Genomic DNA, 21,903 nt, shown 5'->3' with positions numbered 1-21,903 from the left:
TTGGCCTTGGCCCGCGCCTTCCCGCCCTGCTTCCCGCGCCCCGACATCGCTCCCGACGCTGCCGCCGCCGCCGCCGCTCCCAGTGACGTGATCACGTGTCACCGCACCCCGCGCGCGGCCTCTCTTATAGCTTCCCCGCGCGCACCGCTCTGCTCGCCGATTGGCTGCACCGCGCTCTCTCCCGCTCCGACCAATGGCGCCGCGGATCCAAATCCATCCAATGGGAGTCGCCGGCGGCCGAGCCGCCCCCGGGCCGGGCCGAACCCCCGCCCGCGCCCCGCGACCGCCCCGGCACCGGCAGCGCTGGCACCGAGCGCCCCGTGAGCCCGCCTCCCAGGGAAACGTGTCCGCGCCTGCCCCAGGAGAGCAGAGGCGCGCTGCCTCCTCCCAGAAACGGGGGGAACTCTGCTAAAGCCATCGCTGTCGTTTTAGAAACAGTCCTGTGTTTTAAACCTCAGAAGTGCTACTACGGGGCTACCTTAAAAATTTATTATTACTATAAAAGAGAAACTTTCGTTTCAGTAGGAACATCTGCAACGCAGCACTGCCGATATGTGTAGACACTAGGCAGGAACACATAATACAGGAGGGTTCTCTGATATTAGAGACGGATTACTCCAATATTGCTGTAATCAAACTAGTATTGATGATTTCAAGCTGAATTATGTTTCCAGGCTGAGTCTTTTCACCCTTTGTAAACGTAACTGATGTCGTCAGATAACTTTTACAATATAAGTTGCTTAATAAAGAAAAGCACTTTGTGTTTCAAGCATTGCGTAAGATTACACCACATACATAAATATGTATTAGCTGGGCGGAGAATATTTATTAGATAGGCGGGTTCATGTAAATTTTAATGTATGAAAGATATAACTTTTTACTGCTTGGTGTGCTTGATTTATGGAAATCTCCACCTTCTACCCTGCATAGAATAAACGTCTGCTTTCTAAACTAGACTCTCTCTGTGTTTAGAGTGCTCCTAAAATCGGCCACAATAATTGCAAGGCTTTTCTGAAGAGCATTACAAGTCAGGCTGTTACTGCAAGTGGAGAATAGCTCACTGCACCTGTAAGCTGAAGTGATTTCCTGAACATTTAGGATGTTTATCTAGTATGACCTAGCCCTGTCTTACAGATAAAGAGATTCGTGTTCATTTAGGAATTGCCTGTGGTTTCTCTTTATTTCCTGGCATATTTTTCTCTTCTTCCATACATTGTGAGCAAGGGCAGACAATGGACTTAGTCACATCCTTCTGTTACACCAGTGTTGTACAACAGGCTCTTCCTCCATTTTCCCCATAGCATGGGATTCTGTTTTCTTGTTTCCATAAATTCTGGCTGCTTGGTTTTGTTTTTTCTTTATGTTGTTCCCATCTTCATTCCTTGATGTTTTTGCACTCTAAATCTAATTCTAAATGGTTTTTCTTTTTAATGCACAACAGATCCTGTGATACGGGGATTATAAAATTACAGTGGGGTAGCAAGACTGTGCTACTTACCCTGGGTGCTACCATTGTAATAGTTCAGGCAAGGACCAAGACATGACTCCCACCAGGCTATCCATGATAGCCTTTCAAAAAAAAAAAACCAAACAACAAAAAAACCCCACCAAAAACAAACAACCAAAACCCAAAACTCCAACAAAAACCCACAACAATAAAAACAAACAAAAACACTAAACCCCCAAAAGATTACATCTAAACTGTGCAACTCAGAGATCAAGAGAGAAGCACATCCTTCTTTCCAGAAGGGTACAATAACAGGAATTCTGACCTAAGCTGTACAGGGCATGCCAGTTGCAGCAGGATTACAAACAAAGCAAAATAAGAAGTTGTTCATAGCACACACAAAGTATTGTCACTAGTTGTTTATTTCTGGGTAACTAAATCGAGGTCCCTGTTCTGAGGGTTTAATAACATTTCAGATGAATCTCTGCCTAATGATATGATTCAATGGATTATAATGAATTGATTCATCTCAGGCATTGTTTTCTGTTTCCATCTTTATGCGGTCACTAACCTTCAATGGTGCATTGGGCAAGTCACATCGCTTCTCGGTGTCTCGGCTCCTTCCCAGCCCACTTCCTCCCCATGATCATTTCTTATTCTGTGAACACTACTCAGAGCTACAGATGAAAAATGTGAGCACAAGATGGAGGTTGTATTACAGAGAAGAACCCCAAACCCTATATGACCACAATAAAAAAAAAAAAAAAAAGGAGAGGTGGTCTGGGCTTGTTACCAGCAGTCCAGAGCTGAGAACATCTGTTCTGAAGCAGTAAAGATGGCATTACATGATTGTGTCCGTGACCAGTGCCATCATAAGTACATACTCCCATCTCATCTCCCCTTTCCACACACACCCCAAAGCCATCTTAGAGGTCTATTAGTTGAGGGAAATTACCTACCTTCTTTAACCCCCTCTTTGAGCCCATTTAACATGTAGCATATTCAAAGCCTTTCGCCTCAGCCAGAAGAGGATGGGTACAGCAACAGGCAAGTGTTCACTCTACCCCAACAGAGAAATGTTCATCTACATAGAGAATATGGTAGATGCTAGTCTGGTATCTTAATACTAATATTATCCAAAAGTAAAATTATCTGTTAATCTCAACATTAAAATTGTTAACCAGTTTTTACTTATGGTAGCCTGTCCATGATGCATCCAGTGGTTATCTGAGCCTTGATATGAAGCAAACCTTTTAATAAGAGTATATAAAAGAAATCATTTTGTAATTGTTAGTAGTACTTCAGGACTTCAGTTTCTACATGCTATCGGCTACTAGAAACTACTTAGGTACTAGCTAAAGGTTGAAAGGGATGTTTAGGAACTAAAAAACAAGAATATAGTAGAAGTTCAATGGAAAAAAAAAGTATGTATTATTTACAATGTAGTTAGTTTTTCTTTCCTGAGGTTCAGAATGCCTCTATCATCTCTCAAGGCCAGCCAAGAATTCTCCCTCCTTTCCACCTGCCTGCTAGTTTTACACAAATCACAAGGAAATCAGTATTTTGATACACTGAACATTTATTGTCTTTCACAAGACAACATGAAGTTTCCCCAGCCGATGACAATCCATCAAGATGACCATAAAGGGGATAGGGTGCAAAATTCCAGTGTATAGTATACGCAACAAATTACCTCCCTGACCACCCTGGAAGAAAGATGATTCATCAACCTCACTGCAACTAAAAAACATGATTATAAAATATTTACAGAAAAAACAACCAGTACAGAAAACAAAAACTGGACAACCATTTGTGTATGAAATGCTGCTAACACTTTTCTGGCTCCTTAAAAACCTGTTCCACTACCCTCACCAGAGCTTTCAAGGTGTGTAAGGATTCAGGCAGAGCATAGTCACCCCTCTATCCCAACGCTCCTCTCCTCAGAGTATCATTATCTCCCTCCAAGGAAGGGGGAGGACTTGAGGGGAGCAGCATTGCCTTCTTTACTGTGATTTCCTTTCACCAAGTGGAAATACTCTAGCTCTGAGAGGAGGTCCCCAGCCACACCCCATCTGTAGCAGTCTCTATTCACAGCACACTGGCAAGTTAAACTGGGGGTAGGGAACTATTCCCTGTCATGTGAGCCCTTTTGTTGCTTGCAGGAGGACTTTCCCTTCTCCTTCCCTCCACAGTGATCTGATCCGTGTCCAGAGGGGCAGGAAAGCTGACTAGGACTATGACAGGTCACAGGAGACCTTCCATTTCTTTCATGAAGGCTTCATACACATCATCCTTTGTCTGTACAGAGATAGGGGCAGACGATCCAGCCTTGGGGACAGCTTTGGTTAATGGGAGGGCAGGCTCATCATCTTGTTTTCTCTGGGAGGCAGCCGAAGCCCCTTTATTCTCCCGGCGCACTCGCAAGGCAGTGGGCACAAAGCGAGTGATCTCTGCCTTGGGATTGGTGATCTGCGGCTTGGCACTGATTGTGGCCGTGGCTTTCTTCTCGATGGTGGCTGCACTGGTGTCATCCGCCTTGGGGCGCTGAATCAAGCTGGGAGGGGCACTCAGTACCCCGGGATTTGGAATGGGAGCTGGTGGAAAGAGCCCAGGTGGGGCAGGTCCTAGTGGGGGCACCAGAGGTGGCCGTAACATGCCTGGGCGAGGAGGAGGGATACCTGTAAGGAGAAAAGAAACCATGAGCTGTCTCCACACCTGGGAATTTTAAATTATTTCATAAAAAAAGTGCACAGGCTCAGAATGCCAAGAAAAAAACAAAAAGAAAACCAAAACAAAACAACCCTCAACAAGATGCAGTAGCACTGGTTTAAAAACAAAATGTAAAAAAAAAATTAAAATGTTTTCAACCCTGCACCAAATGCTGGGTTGAAAATGCTGCTCTTCAGACTCTGAAAGCAACAGGAGCTTGTTTATTGCTCCCTTTCAAATTTCAAAGTTATAATCTGAAAATAAAAGTTTCTTGACTATCCATTCCACTGCAATTTCAGAGTCATCAGAAATGTCTGACCCAGGTAGAAAAAATAAATATCCCTATCTTCAACTCATTTATTGGAAAACCATTATAGCACGCAGAGCTTATTCAGAAAGAGTCCAGTAGAGAAAAAGTTTAAACTCTGAAATTCCCTTTTTGAGGACAGATTTCTTGCCACCAAACTATACACAGCACTTACTTGTTGTTATTACACAGAAAAGTGTAACAGCATAAAGCACAACGTAGCCACACAGACAGGAACAAAGGCTAACTGGCCACCAATTATACTCATTGGCTTGATCACCACAGCAAAAACTGGGAAAATAAAGCAAGAAGAGACTTGGCACAGAAACAAACAGAACACTTTACCTGGTGGAGCAGGAGGGGGCAGACGAGGAGGAGGACCACGTGGAGGAGGACCTGGGGGCAGACCTGGGGGGGGGCCTGGGGGAGGACCAGGTGGTCGTCCAGGTGGGGGGCCCGGTGGCAGCAGTCGAGGCAAAGGCCCACGCAATCCTGGTAAGCCGGGAGGTCTCAGGAACGGAGGAGCTCCTGAAAGCATGTGTACAACGAAAGAGAAATTTAATTCATAGTTAAAAAAATACCCCAGCAACTATGTCATCAGCTAATACTAAAGATCTTCAACAGCAACTTGAAAGCTGTATTAGCCAGCTGCCAGATTAAATAGAATGTCTAAAAATCTCAAAAAGAGGCAGCAGTTATAGAGTTAAAGGTTCTTCATAATAGTCAAATAGTATCTTCTCCTACTTGGAAAAACGACTCCTCCCCACATAATGAAGTAGTAACTGAAAACAGCTACTGAGCTGAGTTTGTCAGAATTTAAACAGCTAGAAAACTTTCCTCTGTGGCATTTGATTGTTCTTCTGGCCTAAAAATAAGTACTTTTGCTCTTTTACTCCACTTCATACACTGGCTCTGCTGCAGCCTGTGTTACCTCTGACAAAGACAGAACCCATCAGGTAGACTCAGCTACAAGAGCTTGATGCCTCAAAAGCAAGGTACAGCATCAAGAGACTGCTGACAGACCATACAGTCTCAGTAATTACCACACTGGGCACGTGTACTCCATCTGCAACATGTTCTGCAGCTTCAAAGCTCCCAAACTGATACCACTGCCTGTAGTACTGAGAGCCTGCATCCTTGAAACCAGAGTAAATCAAGTATTCACCTGGTGGAGGGCCAGGAGGAAGGCCGGTGGGTGGGCCTGGGGGCCTCAGTGGAGGGGCTGGAGGTGGTCCTAGCGGAGGAGGCCCAGGCATAGGAGGTGCCTGTATCTGAGTTGGAGGAACAGTCTGCGCAGTCTGTTGCTGCTGTTGTGTCTGGGAAGTTGCAGTAGATGACCCGGTCTCTGCCAGAGCTTCCTCACTGAGCTGTTGTTGCTGCTGCTGTTGTTGTGATGTCTCTTCAGACTCTGATTCCTCTTCCTCCTCCTCTTCCTCTTCTGAATATTCCTCCACTTCTCTCCCTTCTTCTGGAATTTCCTGACCTGGATATGGGCATATAGTTATAAAATCTGTCTACACGTAACATCTTTGTGAACATCAAAGAAACTTGAGCACACAAAACAAAAGAAGAAAAAGAAAGATACACTTTACTTCAAAGGGCAGACATCTGACCACATTTTATTGTTAAACAGAAAATGAAAATAAACAAAAAATAATAATAGGGGAATCATCACTGTTCTAGATAGAGCTCTGAGAACAAGAGCTACCTGTTCCTGTGAGATCTGAAGCTTCTACTACCAACCCAAACTGTAGCTATTTGATCTATGGTTTATGGGAGTTTGTGTGAAGGTAAGGCAACAGGGACAGCGGGTTGGAAACACAATCTCAAAATAAACACAATTCCCATGTAAAAGAAACTCCCACACCTTTGAAAGATTTTGGAGTTTCTTTCTAAAACAAACAAAAAATAATCTTTATTGGTTAACTTATTTCAGTAAAAGGGTATTTTTAAGGAGTACAAACCCTTACAGGTTACAGGCTGAGCACACAGAGAGTGTTACCCTTTCTCTTTCACTAATAGGTTCATATTTCATTTGAGCAATTGTTTAAAAGTTAAGCAAGAAAAGGTTGAGAAGAAAAAAAAACAGTAAATTGCTACTCTTAACTTCAACTCTGCTATGCACAGTGCATACACTACTTAACCAAAATTAAATTAAAAACCTCCCAAACAAACAATAAGCCCAAATACCTAACCACAGCTGATACTCTAAGCAGATCAGACAGTAAAATGTTTACTCTATAATGGCATATCACCTCATACTATATCCATCTTACTCACCTGCCATTCGTAACATCATGGCCTGGAGTGGAGTCAGTTCTTTCATGTTCTTTTTCTTTTTTCGTGACTTCCCAGGCATGTCTGCAAACCGGACACTATGACCTGGGGAAACAAAATATGGACAAGGGAGGTAGGACGTAGGAAGAAAATAATAAAAATCAGACTGAGTTATGTCTACACCTGTTATGGATAACATATCATTCTAATATAATGATGCTCCTTACATAAGAGTTAACATTGGTGTTCCTGACTATTTGAAGTTTTGCTAGCCTAGTATTCTCTATCAATTGGTCTCCCCCAAGCAAGTGAGCACATTTTATACTGAGGCTTAATTTTGTAGGGTACCCTGCCAATGCAATGCTTCAGGTGAAAAATGGCTTGTGAGCTATAAGCTAACTCAACTTTTAAGAAAACAGGTTTATCTGAAAGTTGCTCCACTTCTGGACCATTCTAGAAGTGCTTCCTTCTGACTCATCTACTAATAAAAATCCTTCAGCTGGAATTTAGGTGAGTTAGAACAGAGTAGCTGACTAAATAAATGACACACATCATCAGTCAGGAGAGCAGATAAACTCTACCAAGGAGTGTTTTCCTCTTGAAAAATCAAACCCCATACTCTAAGTTCCCCCCCATACCTGATTTCTTTTCTTCACCACCTTCCCTCTCCTTGTCATTGTCACGATGCAGGAAGTCCTCGCCTTCACTGTCTGCATCTGACCTATCGCTGTCACTATCATCACTGCTCTCATCATGCTTGTCTTGATCCATATCCTCAGGATAACCTTCATCTTCGCTAGTGCTGGACATATCATCATCATGCCCTCGCTGTCCTGCAGAAAGTAAAGTATTAGGAAATGCATAAAATCCAAATACGTTGCTGTGAAAGAACATTTTGTACGTCCACAGTAAGAAAATTCCCCCTAGCAACAGCACTGACAAACTGTCATCCCTTTACTGCTTAGCACATATTCTGAAAGAATATTTTGGAGAATGTATTTATAAGATTTCATATTAGCCTGCTGGTTAATTGGCAACTGCTACTGCAACTCATTCACTTCTATTCAGCAATTGCCCAACACTGAAATACTTTGATGCTTTTTGGCATGAAATAAAGCTAATCCATCCATTCACAAAAGTTTCCAAGGACGATACAGCAACTGTGTGAAAAGGAGGACCTAGGTTCTCCTTGCAAATGCACACTCAGGGTTGGCTGAGGATTTTGTTGTTGTGGTTTTGGTTTGAGGTGGGTTGGTCTGGGATTTTTGTTTATTTGGTGGGTTTTTTAAAAGGAAGAATTCTCTGAGAATAGCTGGGTTTTTTGAAGGGATAATATGTACAATCTTTCGGCACTGTTAAGACCACATGGGAATATATCCAATCTGTGCAACCCAACAGAAAAAAAAAAATTGAAAAATGTAATTAGAAGTTTCAACATTTAAAAATATACCTGGTAAACAAAACTGCAGATATTATGAATATATCAGAATCACCTCAGAGGTGCACTCATTTAAGAAAAGTCCTTCAAGTAGTACTAACACCCATACTGCCAAGAGAATACCTCGTCTAGGGCACACTACATTCATAGCAAAACAGGTCAAGGAAAACTCCATACAGATACAGGAAAGTTCTTACCTGCTTCAGAACTGTAAGAAATCTCCTCCTCTCGCCTTCGAGGAGCCATTTCCAAGGTGAAACCCACTTTACGGCCATACATCTGCAGGACCTGAGGTGGGGGTGGCCCTGGTGGAGGTCCAGGGGGCTTCCTGCCTGGAGGTAAACGTGGAACACCAAGCCCAGGAGGAGGAAGTACAGAAATGGACCGAACTGGTGGTCTGGAAATAAGAAAGGAAAAGAGAAATGTAGGAACGCAAACAAACAAAAGCAAACATGCCTTTAATAGAATTATTTAGCCTTCTCTCATCATTGCTTGCACAGTAGCCTTCTAAAAAGAAATGTGAACATTTACAAAGTATAGATCTGACACAAGGACTTTACAACCTCATACAAAGACATGACTGCTGAAGATCAGACAAAAGCTTCTCAGAAAGCAACTGAAAAGAACATTGAAAAAAAGCAAAGATTGAATCCTACCACAGAAGAGGAATGAAGTAATCACAGAGTTGGTGAAAACAGAAGGCTATTCAGAAGGAAACAGAAAAAACTAGTACTAGAATGAAAAAAAATAATAAACAAGCAAACTAGGAGTTTATATGAACTATTCATATAAACTGAATATGCTAGCAGGACAAAAGAACACACATATGGCAATTTAAGGGGCATAATTGTTCAAAGTGGCAGGGTTTTAAGTTTTACTGATATGCAAAAAGCCAAAAACTGGAAGGCATAGTATTTAACTCAAAGGAATTTAAACAAAAACCTGCAAGAGTAGGGAAAGATTAAAAAGGACTTTGGTTCCGAATTCATGACTTCTGCAAGTCAATATTACCTCTGCTTCTGCCCCTAGCTCCTTCCCAGTAACAGGAGTGCTTCCTCTTCAATTCCCCTCTAAGTTTCTTTTTCCACTTACCCATAGGCTGATGTCTTCTTGAGGATAGAAGGCGGTTGGGCCCCTGGAAGGGGAATGTCCTGTATGAGGATGTTGGAGGGAGCATGAGGCATATCTGGTAAGGGGATACTTTCCACTTCAACATGCTGAGCATTCTGTAAAGGAGGGGTAAAAAAAAAAAAAAAAGAGAAAGAACAGGTTACTCCCATAGAAGCTACTGCACAATCTCATTACCCAGAGAGTACAGAACACATGGGACCTGCCACCACTTGTCAAAGGTGTCTGTTCTTAGGGCATGTTATCTTGCAGCAGCCCATGAAAGAAATTTGGGAAAGTGTCAGCAGTAAAAGCTTTCAATGCAAAACAAAGCACATGCAATGCACTTATGAAAGGCTTCAGTATTCATGCTCCTATTTCCCTTTAGACCCTCAGTCTCCAAAACTAAGAGGCTACAGACAAGTATGGCTGTATTTTTTGAGTACTCAGCAAGCACAAATCCCACACTGATGCATATTCCAAAAGAAAAACCAAGAAGTCTTGCAGATCCTTGTACTTGCACAACACTATGTTCTAGAATACAGCAGGGAGAAATGCTAGAGAAAGATCTTTAAAAGAATGCCAAAGGCTTCTCATTATTTCCAGCAAGAGATGTAGCAGAAATTCACAGATATATCAACTGCACACTCACAGGCTTGCTCTTTCTTTAATACAGAAAACAAAATGCTGATATTGTTGATTTGCAACACAAATTTCCCTTTCCCCCTTTCATGTTGAATGAGATCAGTACATCAGAGACAAACAGTGGCTTGACAACAGCCACACTGTCCTCACTGAAATGCTCTAATTGGAGGTACTGTGCAAATTATTGTAAGTATTTCACATGGGCTACATGGCACTGGTCTCTAAAAAAGCTCCTTCCTTTGTAACTGTCCCACCTAATGAGCAGACAAAGAGAATAACACTATGACAGCTACAAGACTGAAATATTTTGAGCATTACCTTGACAGCATCAAAATACTGGCTGAGTTGTGATCTCTTCTGCTCGTACTCCACTTCCAACTTGCGCAGTTCTTTATAGATGTCAGGATTCTCTTTCTCGTAGAGCCGCAAGATACGTTCAAAAGTCTCACGGAGTTTTTTGCGTTTATCCTTCAGCACTTTTTCATTAAGTTGTGGCTGCTGTACTGGGTTAAACTCTGATCCAAGACAGTAAATAAATGACAAAAAAAATTCATAAATTACTCTACTGCATGACTGTGACGAATGAAAACAATTCAAAGCAAAAACATCTTCAAACCTTATTTTCAGGAAGTCTTCAGCCTTATGACAACACTCTCCTTCAACTCTAAGTTATATCACACACACTACTCATTCTTTTTATCAGACATCTTCTTGAAAAAAGTCCTTTTTGATGGCACCACATCACCTTAAATTGTAATCAATCTCCAGCTTTAACAGCACCTCTCCTTCTAACAGGAAAGGAAAAAAGTTATTCTATTTAGTCTCCCCAGTCATCCCTTAAAACTAAGCTATACATCTACATGAACCACTGCCCAAGTCCAACACCTGGTACCTCTTACTCACCCATCTCATCCAATTTTTCCATGTCCCGGATAATCTGCTTTGGATCTTTCATCTTCAGTACAGCTGCTCGTACCATCATTCGTTGCTTTTTGTTCTAAGATCAGAGATCAAGCAGATCAGAAAAGTGTCACAGAAGAAAGACATAGAATATCTGTTACTCTTTCTCAATATGTCCAGTCTGGAGAAAAAAACCACACTTCAAAATGCCCTGCAAATGTTCACCATGGCACAAATCAGAAGCAAAGGTAACTAAAACTCCTGGTAATTTTAATTCCACTATCTTGATAATTACAAATGCTACTATAATTCATTCACTTCAGACACTTAAGACACATACAATCAACACAATAACCAACTGACAAAACAGAGTAAAACACTAAAAAGTGTGTGAGTCTTGGGTGGCTTATTTGTTGTTTGTTTTTTTTGTATTGGGCTTGTTGCTTGTTTGTTTGCTTTGTTTTTTGGGTTTTTTTTATTTTACTCCTAACTACTTACAATAATATTTCAAAAAAAATTACAAGTTAAAAACCAGCAGGTGATGAAATATGTTTACTCAAAACAAGATTTCTGTTTTCTTAAACTACTTGTTTGGATAGTATTTTCCAAAGTCAATCTTAGGATATCAACCAAAACATCTGTAGTCTAGTAATCAGCCACAGCCCATTACAGTCACAGGCATGATGCACAGTACAGGAAATGCCAAATAAATGTTCCCAATCTCTTTATTTACCTTCTTTAGTTCCCTTTTCCTAGCTTCCTTCCCTAGAGGGGGAAAGAAAAAGAAAATAACAACTTGAAAGACACAATCAAATGGAAGAATCTTTCCTTCATCAAGACTAGTGCTGATTCTCAACAGTTCACTCATCTTCAAAGACTGTAACTCAACTTCCCACTGAGAAAGAAATACAGCATGAAATAGATTTCTGTTTTATGCGTTTTATACAGAAAAAAAAGGAGATACTGCAGTCTTCATGTCTCCAGAAGCAGAACTTTTTCCATACAAAAAATAGAATAGGCAACAGAAGTCATACTAATACGTGCAACCATGAAAAGATTGCTGCACAGAAGCTGAAACAGAGTCAACAGACAACACACTTGAAAAATATCTAGGCTTTGAGTATGCATCTGAAATAAAGCATTTCCACCATCTAAGTCTAGATTTTCTTTATGTACTTAGCCTTGATAACATCTGACATGTTAACAAAAGCAAAAAAAAACCAGTTAAAACAACTCCCTCATCTAACCAGAGCACCTACAAAAGTTGACATTTCCTCAAATTCCAATCTCAGTCAGATTAACTCTGTCCCAGGAAGCAGCCTGCAGTTTAACTAACAGCTAAATACAAACTGATAACCACAGTGAGAACCAAGAAATACTCAGAGAAGCAACAGCATGAAAGCAAGAAGCCTTCTCAGACAAAACTGAGATGTTTTTCAAGTTAGGGACACTCAGTTCTGATTCATGAGTGAGGATCTTATCCTCAGGAAAGGCTTTTTACCTGCTTTCAAAGGCACCCCCCATTCCCATCTGCTTAGCTTTTATGGATACTTACGGGCCTGATCGGTGGGATTCATAAACTTCCCGCTCTTGGTGGATGATGTAGATCTCCGCCCCATTTTGATCTTTTTTTCTTCTGCCTCAAAAAAACAAACTTAAAAAATAGGGAGAGACCTGGAAAAGATTATATGATTTCAGGTCCTGTGCACTGATAGCTTAATTATGATTATTTCTCTTCTCTTCATTGCATTGAGGTTTCACCCTCAAATAGCTCAAACACTTGCAAGGTCCTCACACCCAACTCTGAGCTCACGCTACTCTAATTAAATACTACTAATTTAACTAAGTATCTACTTACTACTACTTCACTAAGAAATAATTTTAAACTAATTGATAATTGTCATTATTCACACTAATACTCAAACCAAGAACCTTTCTGCTTACACTGTGAAGGGGTGCAGGGAGGGCAGAAACACATATTCTATTTTTCTAAGAGCATATCAGAGTTCAGCTTCTCATTTACTCTCACAAGAGCTCTCCAGTTTTCACCTCTGTTTCAAATGTTTTCCCCCAAATTTCCTCCCTTCCTCAGATTCTAAGCTGCCACTGCTGTCCCTCCCCAGTACCCACTGTATCCATCAGCAGGTGTGCTGCACACATCCATGTCTTCTTCGCCTCCCCAGAGCCCACTTGTGCTCTCTGTCTCCATCAGCATTATTTCAAGCTGTGTTGTGGTGACCAAAGAAAGGGTTATTCTGGAAAAGATTATTTCCTGTCTTTTGACATTTCTTCACCTTACAGATGACTATCTAAGCGTTCAAACTACAGCCCGGGATGTTTCTTCTCTCTCAGTTTTGCTCTCCCTCTACCTCCACTCCTAATTGCCTGACAAAATACTGGGGTTTTTTTGCAAGACACTATCATTTCTTTAGGTGGGAAGCTCACTATACAGAGGTAGCAGCTACATTTACACCCCTATTGCCCACATTTCTACCATTTAAAGGGTAAAGAGAAAGAGAACAAACTTCTGAAACCTCGATCCCAAATCTTCTTAAAACTCAAAGCAAAGAGTTTCAATGCAACAAGTTAACATACAAAGGTGGGGGGAAAAATAAAAATCAAGCACTAAATTTATTACTTTTTTGGCCACTGAGGAACGGGGCAGAAAGCCCTCCCTTCTCCTCCCCCGACAGAAGGAGGAAGAGAAGGCGGGAGCGCAAACCACCGCCTTCTCCTCGCTTCCTTTATGCTCGCAACCCAGCACCTTCCACCGCTCTCACCCCTCCGCCGGGCCGGGCCAGGCTCTCTCCCGCTGCAGCCGCGGCCTCTCAGCCCCGCGCCCGCCTCCGCAGCCCCGCCGCCATCTTGTACCGGCACCGTGTGGCGGCGCGCGGAACCGGGCTCCAGAAGGGGCCGCCCCAACTCTATGGTTCCGGCGCCCCTCGCTCCCCCTCGGAGGTTCCTACTCTGTGGTTGGACCGGGGCGGGGCCAGGAGGCGGGGCTGGAGCGGGGACTGGCCTGGACAGGGATAGGGATGGGGAGAAGGACAGGGGCGGGGACAGGGATAGGGGCAGGGACAGGGACAGGGACAGGGACAGAGACAGAGACAGTGACAGGCTGTGCTCAGCCAGCCCCGCCGAGCCCTAGGAGCAGGTGAAGACAGAGTTCGGGAGGGATACGGGTGAGAGAGCCATACACCGGCAAGGCCAGTGCTGGAAATAGACTGGAATAGGCCAGTGCGGGAATAGGGACAGAAGGGAAGGCCTGTGAACGTGGTCGTTGAGGGCGCTGTTCTCCCGCACTCTCCAGGGGAGATCCCACAAAGTGCCCACTATCCCCGCCCTGAAACAAGGCAGAGCCAAAGGGCATGTGAGAAGTCTCTGTCCATGGGGAATAAACGCAAAGTGCTGCGAGAGCAGGAGGGAGCTGCCCACAGCCTCAGGTCTGTCACATGGGTTTGTTGTAGGTTTGGCCTCGAGGCAGCGCTGCTGCCCTGTGAGCGGGCTGGCATCCCTCTCTTGGACTCCTGGGCAAGCCGCCGTTCCACGGGACTACTGGGAAAAAGTGACTGGATGACGTTCATCTGGGAGCTCAGGCTGTACTAAGGGAACAGGAGAAAGTCTGGTCCCATCAGGGACCACTGGAGCTGCTCTGTTACTTGTCTCTTCCTGCAGCTCCCCTTGTGGTGAACTGGTGAGGCTGGGGAACACCTTGTAGGAGCTGTTTTGCGTCATTGTCCAAAGTACAATTTCTAGCAAAAGTCCACAGCACACAAAGAACTAGGATAAAGATACATGAAACATCAGGGTGCAAGCAATAAAATATAGGTGCAGGATTAAAGAATTAGCATGCCAGGGAGAGGTGTAGGAAGGACAGTTTTCTCTGCACAGGCAGCACCTGGGAACAGAGGTGGTCAGAGCTCTGAGTAGGATTTGTAGACCACCCCGCTCCTGGTGAACACGCTATGCAAGACAATATTGTTACAGTTTTTCAGATAATGGAGTCTCAGTTGGCAAACTTGGAAGTTTATGAAGGATCATTGCAGGATGAGTAAAAGACTGTAAGCTGTGTATCATAATAATGCCAACAGCCATCACACACTGCACAAAATCCAAGTTAGCAGATAGCTAGTCCAGGAGAATCCTGGGAGCCAAGGCTTCAGGAGTTCTCAGTGCCTAGGGAGTCTTGCTAACCACGTATCATCCCCACCTTGTGCCTCTTTGGCCTGTTCTTTATTTTATTCTTGTTGCCAGAAAGAACTTTCTGCAGGGCAGATTTTGGTTGCAACCATACTGTTTTTCCACACAGGTTTGAAAGCAGTTTAAACTGGCTTGAGCTGGTTTAGTTTCTTTTCTTCCTTGAGGCTGTTCTGACTTGGAACACACATATCACAGTTTTAATTCTTAATCCTTTGTCCAGAACAGCAGCCTGAGCAAAGGGAGAATGCTCGAGGGGATGTGATGTAAAGCTGTGGCCATGCACATCCCTGTCATGCACCACGTCACTGGAGAGGGGGATGGCTGAATTTTTGAAGATTAGTTGCACCTTGCAAAGCTTAGGGCTTTCTGTCGTGGGAACACTGGGCTCAGTGGGGACAAAGGTGCTGCCTCAGCCACGACTACTTTCTCCCAAAAGTGTCTGCTGACTTGGACAGCAGTTCTCTCACATTTTTCACTCGATACTTCTGTCACACCAAGATGCAGCTCCAAGGAGTGTAGAGAAGAAACATCAATAGATGGGATATGACACCTTTGGAGCACCAAGTGTAAGGCTGGACAGAGAGTTAGAAAGAGCAGGGGTTAATTCTGTGGCGGGGAAGCCTGCTTTCCTTTAAGTCCACTAGGAACAAGGATATGCATAGAGCTGAGTAGAAATTGTATATCCCTGTGTTCCTCATTGTGTATCCCACTTCCCCTGACACTGCTTAGTACTTGCTTTCAAGAAAATGTGGACAAACTGCCTGAAAAATACAAAAGATTCATTTTTATTTGACTCCACTATTCTTGTACAGCAGTGATTGGGAATCTCACAAAGAGCTGTTGGTTTTTCTTCCTAGTTTAGAACATACATTTGCACATAGAAAGCAGGAGCCAGGAACTCCTACCTCTCCAACACTCAAATATTGCTGTTCTGCCTATTGACAATCTCTTGCCTCTACACAAGTACCTCTAAACTGAGTGCCACTTGTGTCAGGAGACAGAAAACATCAGATTGTGGAGAAATGATGCCTCAGGTCACCATATCATCCACCACAATACCTCATGCACGCAAGGCAGTGCTTTTTGCCTCCTCTGAATTGCCTCTCCTGATGCACATAGCCCAGTGTGCGGCTTGCGCTGGTCTCAGTTTCTCAGTTCCTGGCACCCACCCACGTTCCTGAACCCTGGGCTTTCTCCCCGATGACTGGCAGAGCTGTCAGAGCTGTTGAGTGCTAGCAGTTTCATCGCCATCTAGTGGCTTTTGAGCACAAAAGCGAAGAGGAGTCAGAAAAGATGATTAAAGTGAGACCAGTGGGGGAGGGGGGAAAAAAAAGAAGAACCCCATAATGGAAGGGTTGTGCAGCCTATTTAGACTTTTATCCCTTTTGTAATCTCACCCATTTCTTTACTTTCATTGGCATAATCTAGTTATTAATAAATTACTATTGCTAATATTGCATATTAACAAACATGTATGAATTTGGACATGCTTTTAGTTTGGGGGAAGCTGGTACTTAAAAAGGAACCTGTACACAATCCAACTAGATCAGTCTATCATGGATATAAAAAAATTATAAAATTTATAAATTGCATCTATAAGAAGATTTTAATATTTTCATTATTTGGTTTAAGATTGGGTTTTCAGAACAAAAAAAATGAAACAAAAAAGTACAGAAAAGAAAGGTCTTACAATATGCACATTTTTTATTAAGTCTTAAATTACCTTTTTTTTCTAAAATCAAAAGAAAGCAATCCACAGCAAATCAGAGCAAGAGACTACAAATCATGTTCTTCCTTCCAGCTTTTGTTTTAAAATCTGAAAAATAAGGACATTTGGTAGCATATTGTGAAATGCAGAATCTGAGCACACTCTTGGCAGTCTCACATTAGTGGGACTGGGTAAAGCACTTGAAAATAACTTCAGTGCATTAATAGGGCTGCAATCCTACAGGCACTTGTACATTTGTATGATTCCATTTCAATCAACAAAACAGCAGCTTTGCAAAGAAGTTTTTACCTGTGGGTTTGCAGGAGCAGAGCATTACCAAGCATAAGAGGTTATTCGCAGCCAGGCACACCTGGAACGTGGCAGCTGGTTTCTCTCAGCTGTGGGGCCACGTTGTGTGTGTGTGCCTGTAGGCCCAGGCTTCTCTTACCTGCCAATCTACTGGGATTGGAGTTTATTTAAAGATCTCTGGCTGGCTCCTTAGGCAGGGATGGGACAGGAAATAGCAGCTAAATATGCTTCAGCTAGTCCTTATAAGTAGTTCAGTGAACAGGGAATCCAGTCTATCAGATTTAGCACTAATCCACACTAAGAGTTTAGCAACCACAGCTGTCCTGATGAAGCCTCCAGATGTTGGCATGGATTGCCTTGTTGAAATTGTTTTCTCCCATCATGTTGTATATGATAAATGTACCTATATGATAAATGTACTTATATGTATATGTATATAGAAACATAGAGAAAAATCACACCTCCTCACCACCACTGCTCCAGCAGTGAGTATTATTGTCACTAGTATGAATTACAGTTCAAGATTATCTACAATGCATTCCAGAAAATAGTGAAGGAAAGGTACAAAGTATTTGAAACATTGCCTCCCAGAAACACCTATAAGCCAGTTTCCTATTAATATATTTCATTGCCAGTTCCCAGAATTGTCACATCTCTTGCTCTGCTGCCACTAATAAGAAAAAAAACCCATCAGTGGTTCATTTGCGATAATGAATCAAAAAGGTTACTTCAGGCACAGCTGCTACAGCCACTGTCACAGGAGAAGAGAGAACTCTGACTTCATTCACTGAACTTGTTGTCTCACCAAAGAAGTCACTTCATGTATGGCATGCTGGTACTTTTCTGAGGCTGCTTTAAACTCAGACAGGTGCTTCTCGTAGCTTCTCACAGCTGTCAGAAGCTCATTCCTCTCCACGGCTCCCAGGATGGCATGGAGGATCATTTCAATGCCAAGGCCAATAATGGTAATGCTAATTCCCCCAAGAACAGATGCCCCAATCTGTGCAAGGAGACCGATGAGCTTGCTCACAGTGAAAGTTAAAAGATTGGAGCCAAGAAGTTTGATAGCTACCATCCCAGCTGTTGAAGTTGCTTCTCCAAGAATAATGGAAAAAACTTTCTGGGCTATTGCAATTTTCTCCAATTCAGGCTCTTTGATGTCATATAGCTTTTGGTACAGCACTGGCTCGAGTTTTTCCTTCATGTCACTATCAATCTTCTGTACCTGATGCTGAATCTCACTCATCACTTGAATGATTATGTCACAGTTTTCCTTGACAGTACTGCTCTCTCTCATCTGAATGTGGGTAATGGTACAGCCCAGGTGTTCATTCAGCACTCCAACCAGCTCATTTGTTGCACGGAAATTCGCGGACATGCACTCAAGCAATTTCTGATGCAAATGGATCAATTCTTGCTTTCTCTTGGGATTGTCTGGGTAAAGGAGGTCGCTCAATGCCATTCTTCAGAAAAAGGCTACTTCAAGAGAGAAAAGAAATCTTTTACTCTGTTCAACATCCATAACTGTAGCAGTGAAATGTGCTTTGTCTCTGCCTCACTGGTTCTTTTTATACTCAGCAGGTCAAATGCCAAGGCATATCTTACAAATCTTAATTCTTGGATTGGATCTTTAGACAAATAATTGGAAAAGGACCTTTTAAGACACTGGGTATACTCAGAGCAGCAAAAATAGCTAACAAATATGTAATTAGCATAAATTGTAAATAGAACATGGTTCACTGAAAACTGAAGATTGAAACTGAAATTGGAACCTTGGAAACTGAAGATGTTAGAAGCTGAACTAGTTCACTAAAAAATGGAACAATCCAATCTAATCAGCAAAATCTAAAATAAGCTGGGGAAATTAAAGGCTTGTTTTAGGCACACTTCTGTATCAGCCTATTTTTTCAGTTTAGTGGCATCTGATTTTTCAGAAACTGTGATGACTGGTGGAGTGGACATGGTCTGTATCACCATAAGAGTGTTTTATGCCGGTGTAGCTTTTTTTGTCTAACATTCAAGAGAAAATATTACTATATAAGCACTCTTTGCTTCTACTAATAAACCTACCTTTGGGAATTCATACAGAATAGTAAAATTATCTATAATAAACCTATCCTAACCTATGTCACCTTACACACATCTCCCACTGTATTTCCTTCCCTGATATTTAGCCTGTTCCCTCATTGTTTATTCACCTCCCTAGTGTTGTAATTGATTTCCCATTGTTTTTTCACTCTGAATATCAAACCACTGCAGACAGCCCTGTGATGTTCAGCACACTGTGTAAGCACCATGAGGTGCACCTACACCAGGTTGCCTCTGATGGCAGACTGCCTTGGAGCAGCACACACCAGCTTGCCCTGCTTGCACAGCCTCGCTCCCTCCATTCCCAGGGTGTCCTATGCAAAGCCAATGTCTGCAGGTGCTCACCAAGCTCCTAGGACATGACTGAGCAGAATCTGGCCCTCCCTTATTACTGTACAGATCAGAGTACAAAATTTGACTCCCCTTGTGTCTAATCTTTATGGTCACCATTCTTCTCTGAGCTGTTGCTGGTTTGCCAGCAAAAGGGCATATTTAATATATATTTCCTCATAACCCATGTGTCAATACACAGAGTCCAAAGAGACTGAGTTCCCAGTGATCATGAAGTTACTCCTCATCACTAAGATTCCATAAACAACACAGTGCCACTTCCCTTTGATCCCATCACCAGCTGCAAAGTGAAAATGCTTTAGCATGGTTTTGACTTAAATGCAAAAATCTTAGCAACAGGGGCAAACTATGAATGAGTAGGATGACTCATTTCTTTGTTGGTACTTCTTATGTTCTCAGCCCTTTATTGCAAATCTGGGCCACTTTTGTGGCAAGTGCTTTGCATTTTTCCAAGATAAACCTCTTCTTGCTGTTGGTGCCTACATATCACAGTTAGAACTACAAATAGTTATGTGTAGGGGACTACCTAGATTTTTCTTCTTAAAAAGATGCCTTTGTGCCATTTTGGTCCTTTGTAGTTCTTGCACTATCTGTTAACTGCAAATCATCTGACACTGACCCAGCTGTGTTTTACTAAACACACCCTCCCCCACAAGGTCACAATTGAAAACCAGAATGATTTCAACAGTCCCCTGCCAGCTTTTAATCTCAGTATTGAAATATAAGCCAGTCCGAAGAGATTTTTTTTCCACAATATTTTGCACAGTACTGTGCATTTCTGTCAGCCACTTACCTTGTAGCTCTGTCAAGAGATTAAACTCTTTAACACATCTTTTTCTTCAAGCTGTAGGGAGCAAAGTACATATACTGTAAAGGTTTGTGATTTTCAGGAAACATAAAGCCATGTCAATGCAAGCTATGATTTCATATCACTCCTGCCTCAGGGATATCACTGACTTGCTCTCTGACTCAGTGTGATATTAAAACCTTTCTATTCCAGTAGTGTTTTGTTGTAAGGTAATTTGCTTTCCTTATTTGTAGAAACTGAGAAGACAAAATGTTTCAGAAGGAATAGCACTTCAACAAACATTTTACATTCTAGACAGGTGTGGAGGAGACTTTTAGCTTCTATTATTTACATATGATTATTTCAGGTTCTTATAGCTGCTCTAGATTTTATGTCTCTTAATGCTAAGATTACTTCTTAGTCTTCACTTTTGCTAGTTTTTACATTTTCTTTCTAGAGTTAGGCAGGTCACATATATTTCTGACAATTTCTCTGGCTCCAGGGAGATTTTCTGCAGAAACTTTTCTAATTAAACATATAGAGTGCCTACCTGATTTTGTCTGAATGCTCCTGGTGAAATGTGTATGGGACAGTAACTTCAGCCTCTTTCCCCTGTGTTCGTCTGGTGTTTTCCAGCAGCATGTGATGAGTTAGGGATCCGGAGGCTGGGCTTCAGCTCCATCCTGTTGCCTGCCTGCTTGTCATTAATTCTATTGTGTGATGTTTACCCAGATTCATCTAATTTTCTTCCTCCTTTCCCTTTCTTTCCAATTTTAACAGAATTCAGTTTACTTAATGCTAGTTCCCAATTGTTAGATCCTCCAGAGACCTTCTGTTCCTGGAGGGAATAGGTACAGCACAAAGCCCTCCTAACTGCAACAGAGGAACCCTCACAAGTACCTACAGAAATGGCTGAAAGGGGGTGGTGTTACTTTCTGTTCTCAGAACACAAAAGGTGTAGGACAGCACTTTTTGTTCAAATAGATACAGGATTAAGTTTTTCACTGGGATTTATAAATTTCTATTGTTTGGAAATATAAACATTCGTGTTTGCAACTATGTCTTGAAATAACGAGTTTTTACAATGACTGTTTTTTTATATCTGAGAATTATGGAAGAAAAGTTGAACAGTCCCACAAAAACAGAAAAATAAATACCACAGACAGTGAAAACAGGCTTTGTCTGTCCCAGCAAGACAAGGCTGTACTTCTGTCTTCAACCAAACAAAACATCTTTCATGCTCTGATCCTTAGAAAGGTGGACCTGCAGCCCACAGGAGTCTGGTCAGGAATACTGCTTCCCCTGTAGAGAATAGTTGAGTTCTCAGATGAAAGCATAAGATCAAGCATATAATGAATACTCTCTAATGCTAACTTGATTTCATCTGAAAGCTGAGCTGCTGTATTCAACCCAGATGAATACAGAGTGCCAAACTCTCTTGTCAGAGCTGTAGGCATGAGAAGATGAGCTGAGAGAGAATATTAAATGATTTAACTACTACAATTCTGGAATCCTCAATTAATTGTGACTCCTATTTTTTTAACTGAGAATGCTATGTAGTCCTGAATATCTTCTGATATTAGATTGAATTGAATTGAATTGAATTGAATTGAATTGAATTGAATTGAAT

At 42.2% G+C, this 21,903-nt stretch overlaps 2 protein-coding genes across 5 annotated transcripts in view; both read right to left on the bottom strand.

Annotated features, from left to right (window-relative positions):
* Positions 1–3,008: 3,008 nt before the first annotated feature.
* On the bottom strand, positions 3,009–13,714 carry WBP11 (WW domain binding protein 11). The gene is made up of 12 exons (XM_027680025.1): positions 13,611–13,714; positions 12,386–12,504; positions 11,564–11,595; positions 10,834–10,927; positions 10,249–10,445; positions 9,271–9,404; positions 8,376–8,575; positions 7,379–7,573; positions 6,744–6,845; positions 5,629–5,946; positions 4,809–4,991; positions 3,009–4,125 (listed from the first exon to the last, which is right to left on the bottom strand). The coding sequence occupies exons 2-12, from the start codon at positions 12,447–12,449 to the stop codon at positions 3,692–3,694; spliced, it is 1,953 nt and encodes a 650-aa protein (XP_027535826.1). The 5' UTR covers positions 12,450–12,504; positions 13,611–13,714; the 3' UTR covers positions 3,009–3,691.
* A 3,027-nt stretch (positions 13,715–16,741) lies between these two features.
* The window catches only part of SMCO3 (single-pass membrane protein with coiled-coil domains 3), an 8,760-nt gene continuing 3,598 nt past the window's right edge, over positions 16,742–21,903 (bottom strand). The window contains exons 1-3 of one of the 4 annotated variants that reach the window (XM_027680029.1): positions 20,824–21,875; positions 20,280–20,330; positions 16,742–18,526 (exon numbers count right to left, since the gene is read on the bottom strand). In XM_027680029.1, coding sequence (XP_027535830.1) covers positions 17,832–18,509 — 678 coding nt within the window. In that variant the 5' untranslated portion in view covers positions 18,510–18,526; positions 20,280–20,330; positions 20,824–21,875 and the 3' untranslated portion in view covers positions 16,742–17,831. Of the gene's footprint in view, positions 18,527–20,279; positions 20,331–20,823; positions 21,876–21,903 lie in introns of those variants that run through there. The other 3 variants (XM_027680030.1, XM_027680031.1, XM_027680032.1) reach the window with 3 other exon arrangements.

The sequence above is a fragment of the Neopelma chrysocephalum genome, unplaced genomic scaffold (assembly GCF_003984885.1).
Source record: "Neopelma chrysocephalum unplaced genomic scaffold, ASM398488v2 Primary Assembly neopelma1_59, whole genome shotgun sequence".
NCBI lineage: Eukaryota > Metazoa > Chordata > Aves > Passeriformes > Pipridae > Neopelma > Neopelma chrysocephalum.
This window is presented reverse-complemented; position numbering and strand designations above follow the sequence as displayed.

Bases quoted from the DNA above. Each gene is read 5' to 3' on its own strand.
- WBP11 (XM_027680025.1), bottom strand. From the start codon at position 12,449: ATGGGGCGGAGATCTACATCATCCACCAAGAGCGGGAAGTTTATGAAT. The intron at 11,596-12,385 runs GTAAGTATCCAT...TTCCCCCTCTAG, and splicing joins GAATCCCACCGATCAGGCCC to GGAAGGAAGCTAGGAAAAGG. The intron at 5,947-6,743 runs GTGAGTAAGATG...GCCCATATCCAG, and splicing joins CATGATGTTACGAATGGCAG to GTCAGGAAATTCCAGAAGAA.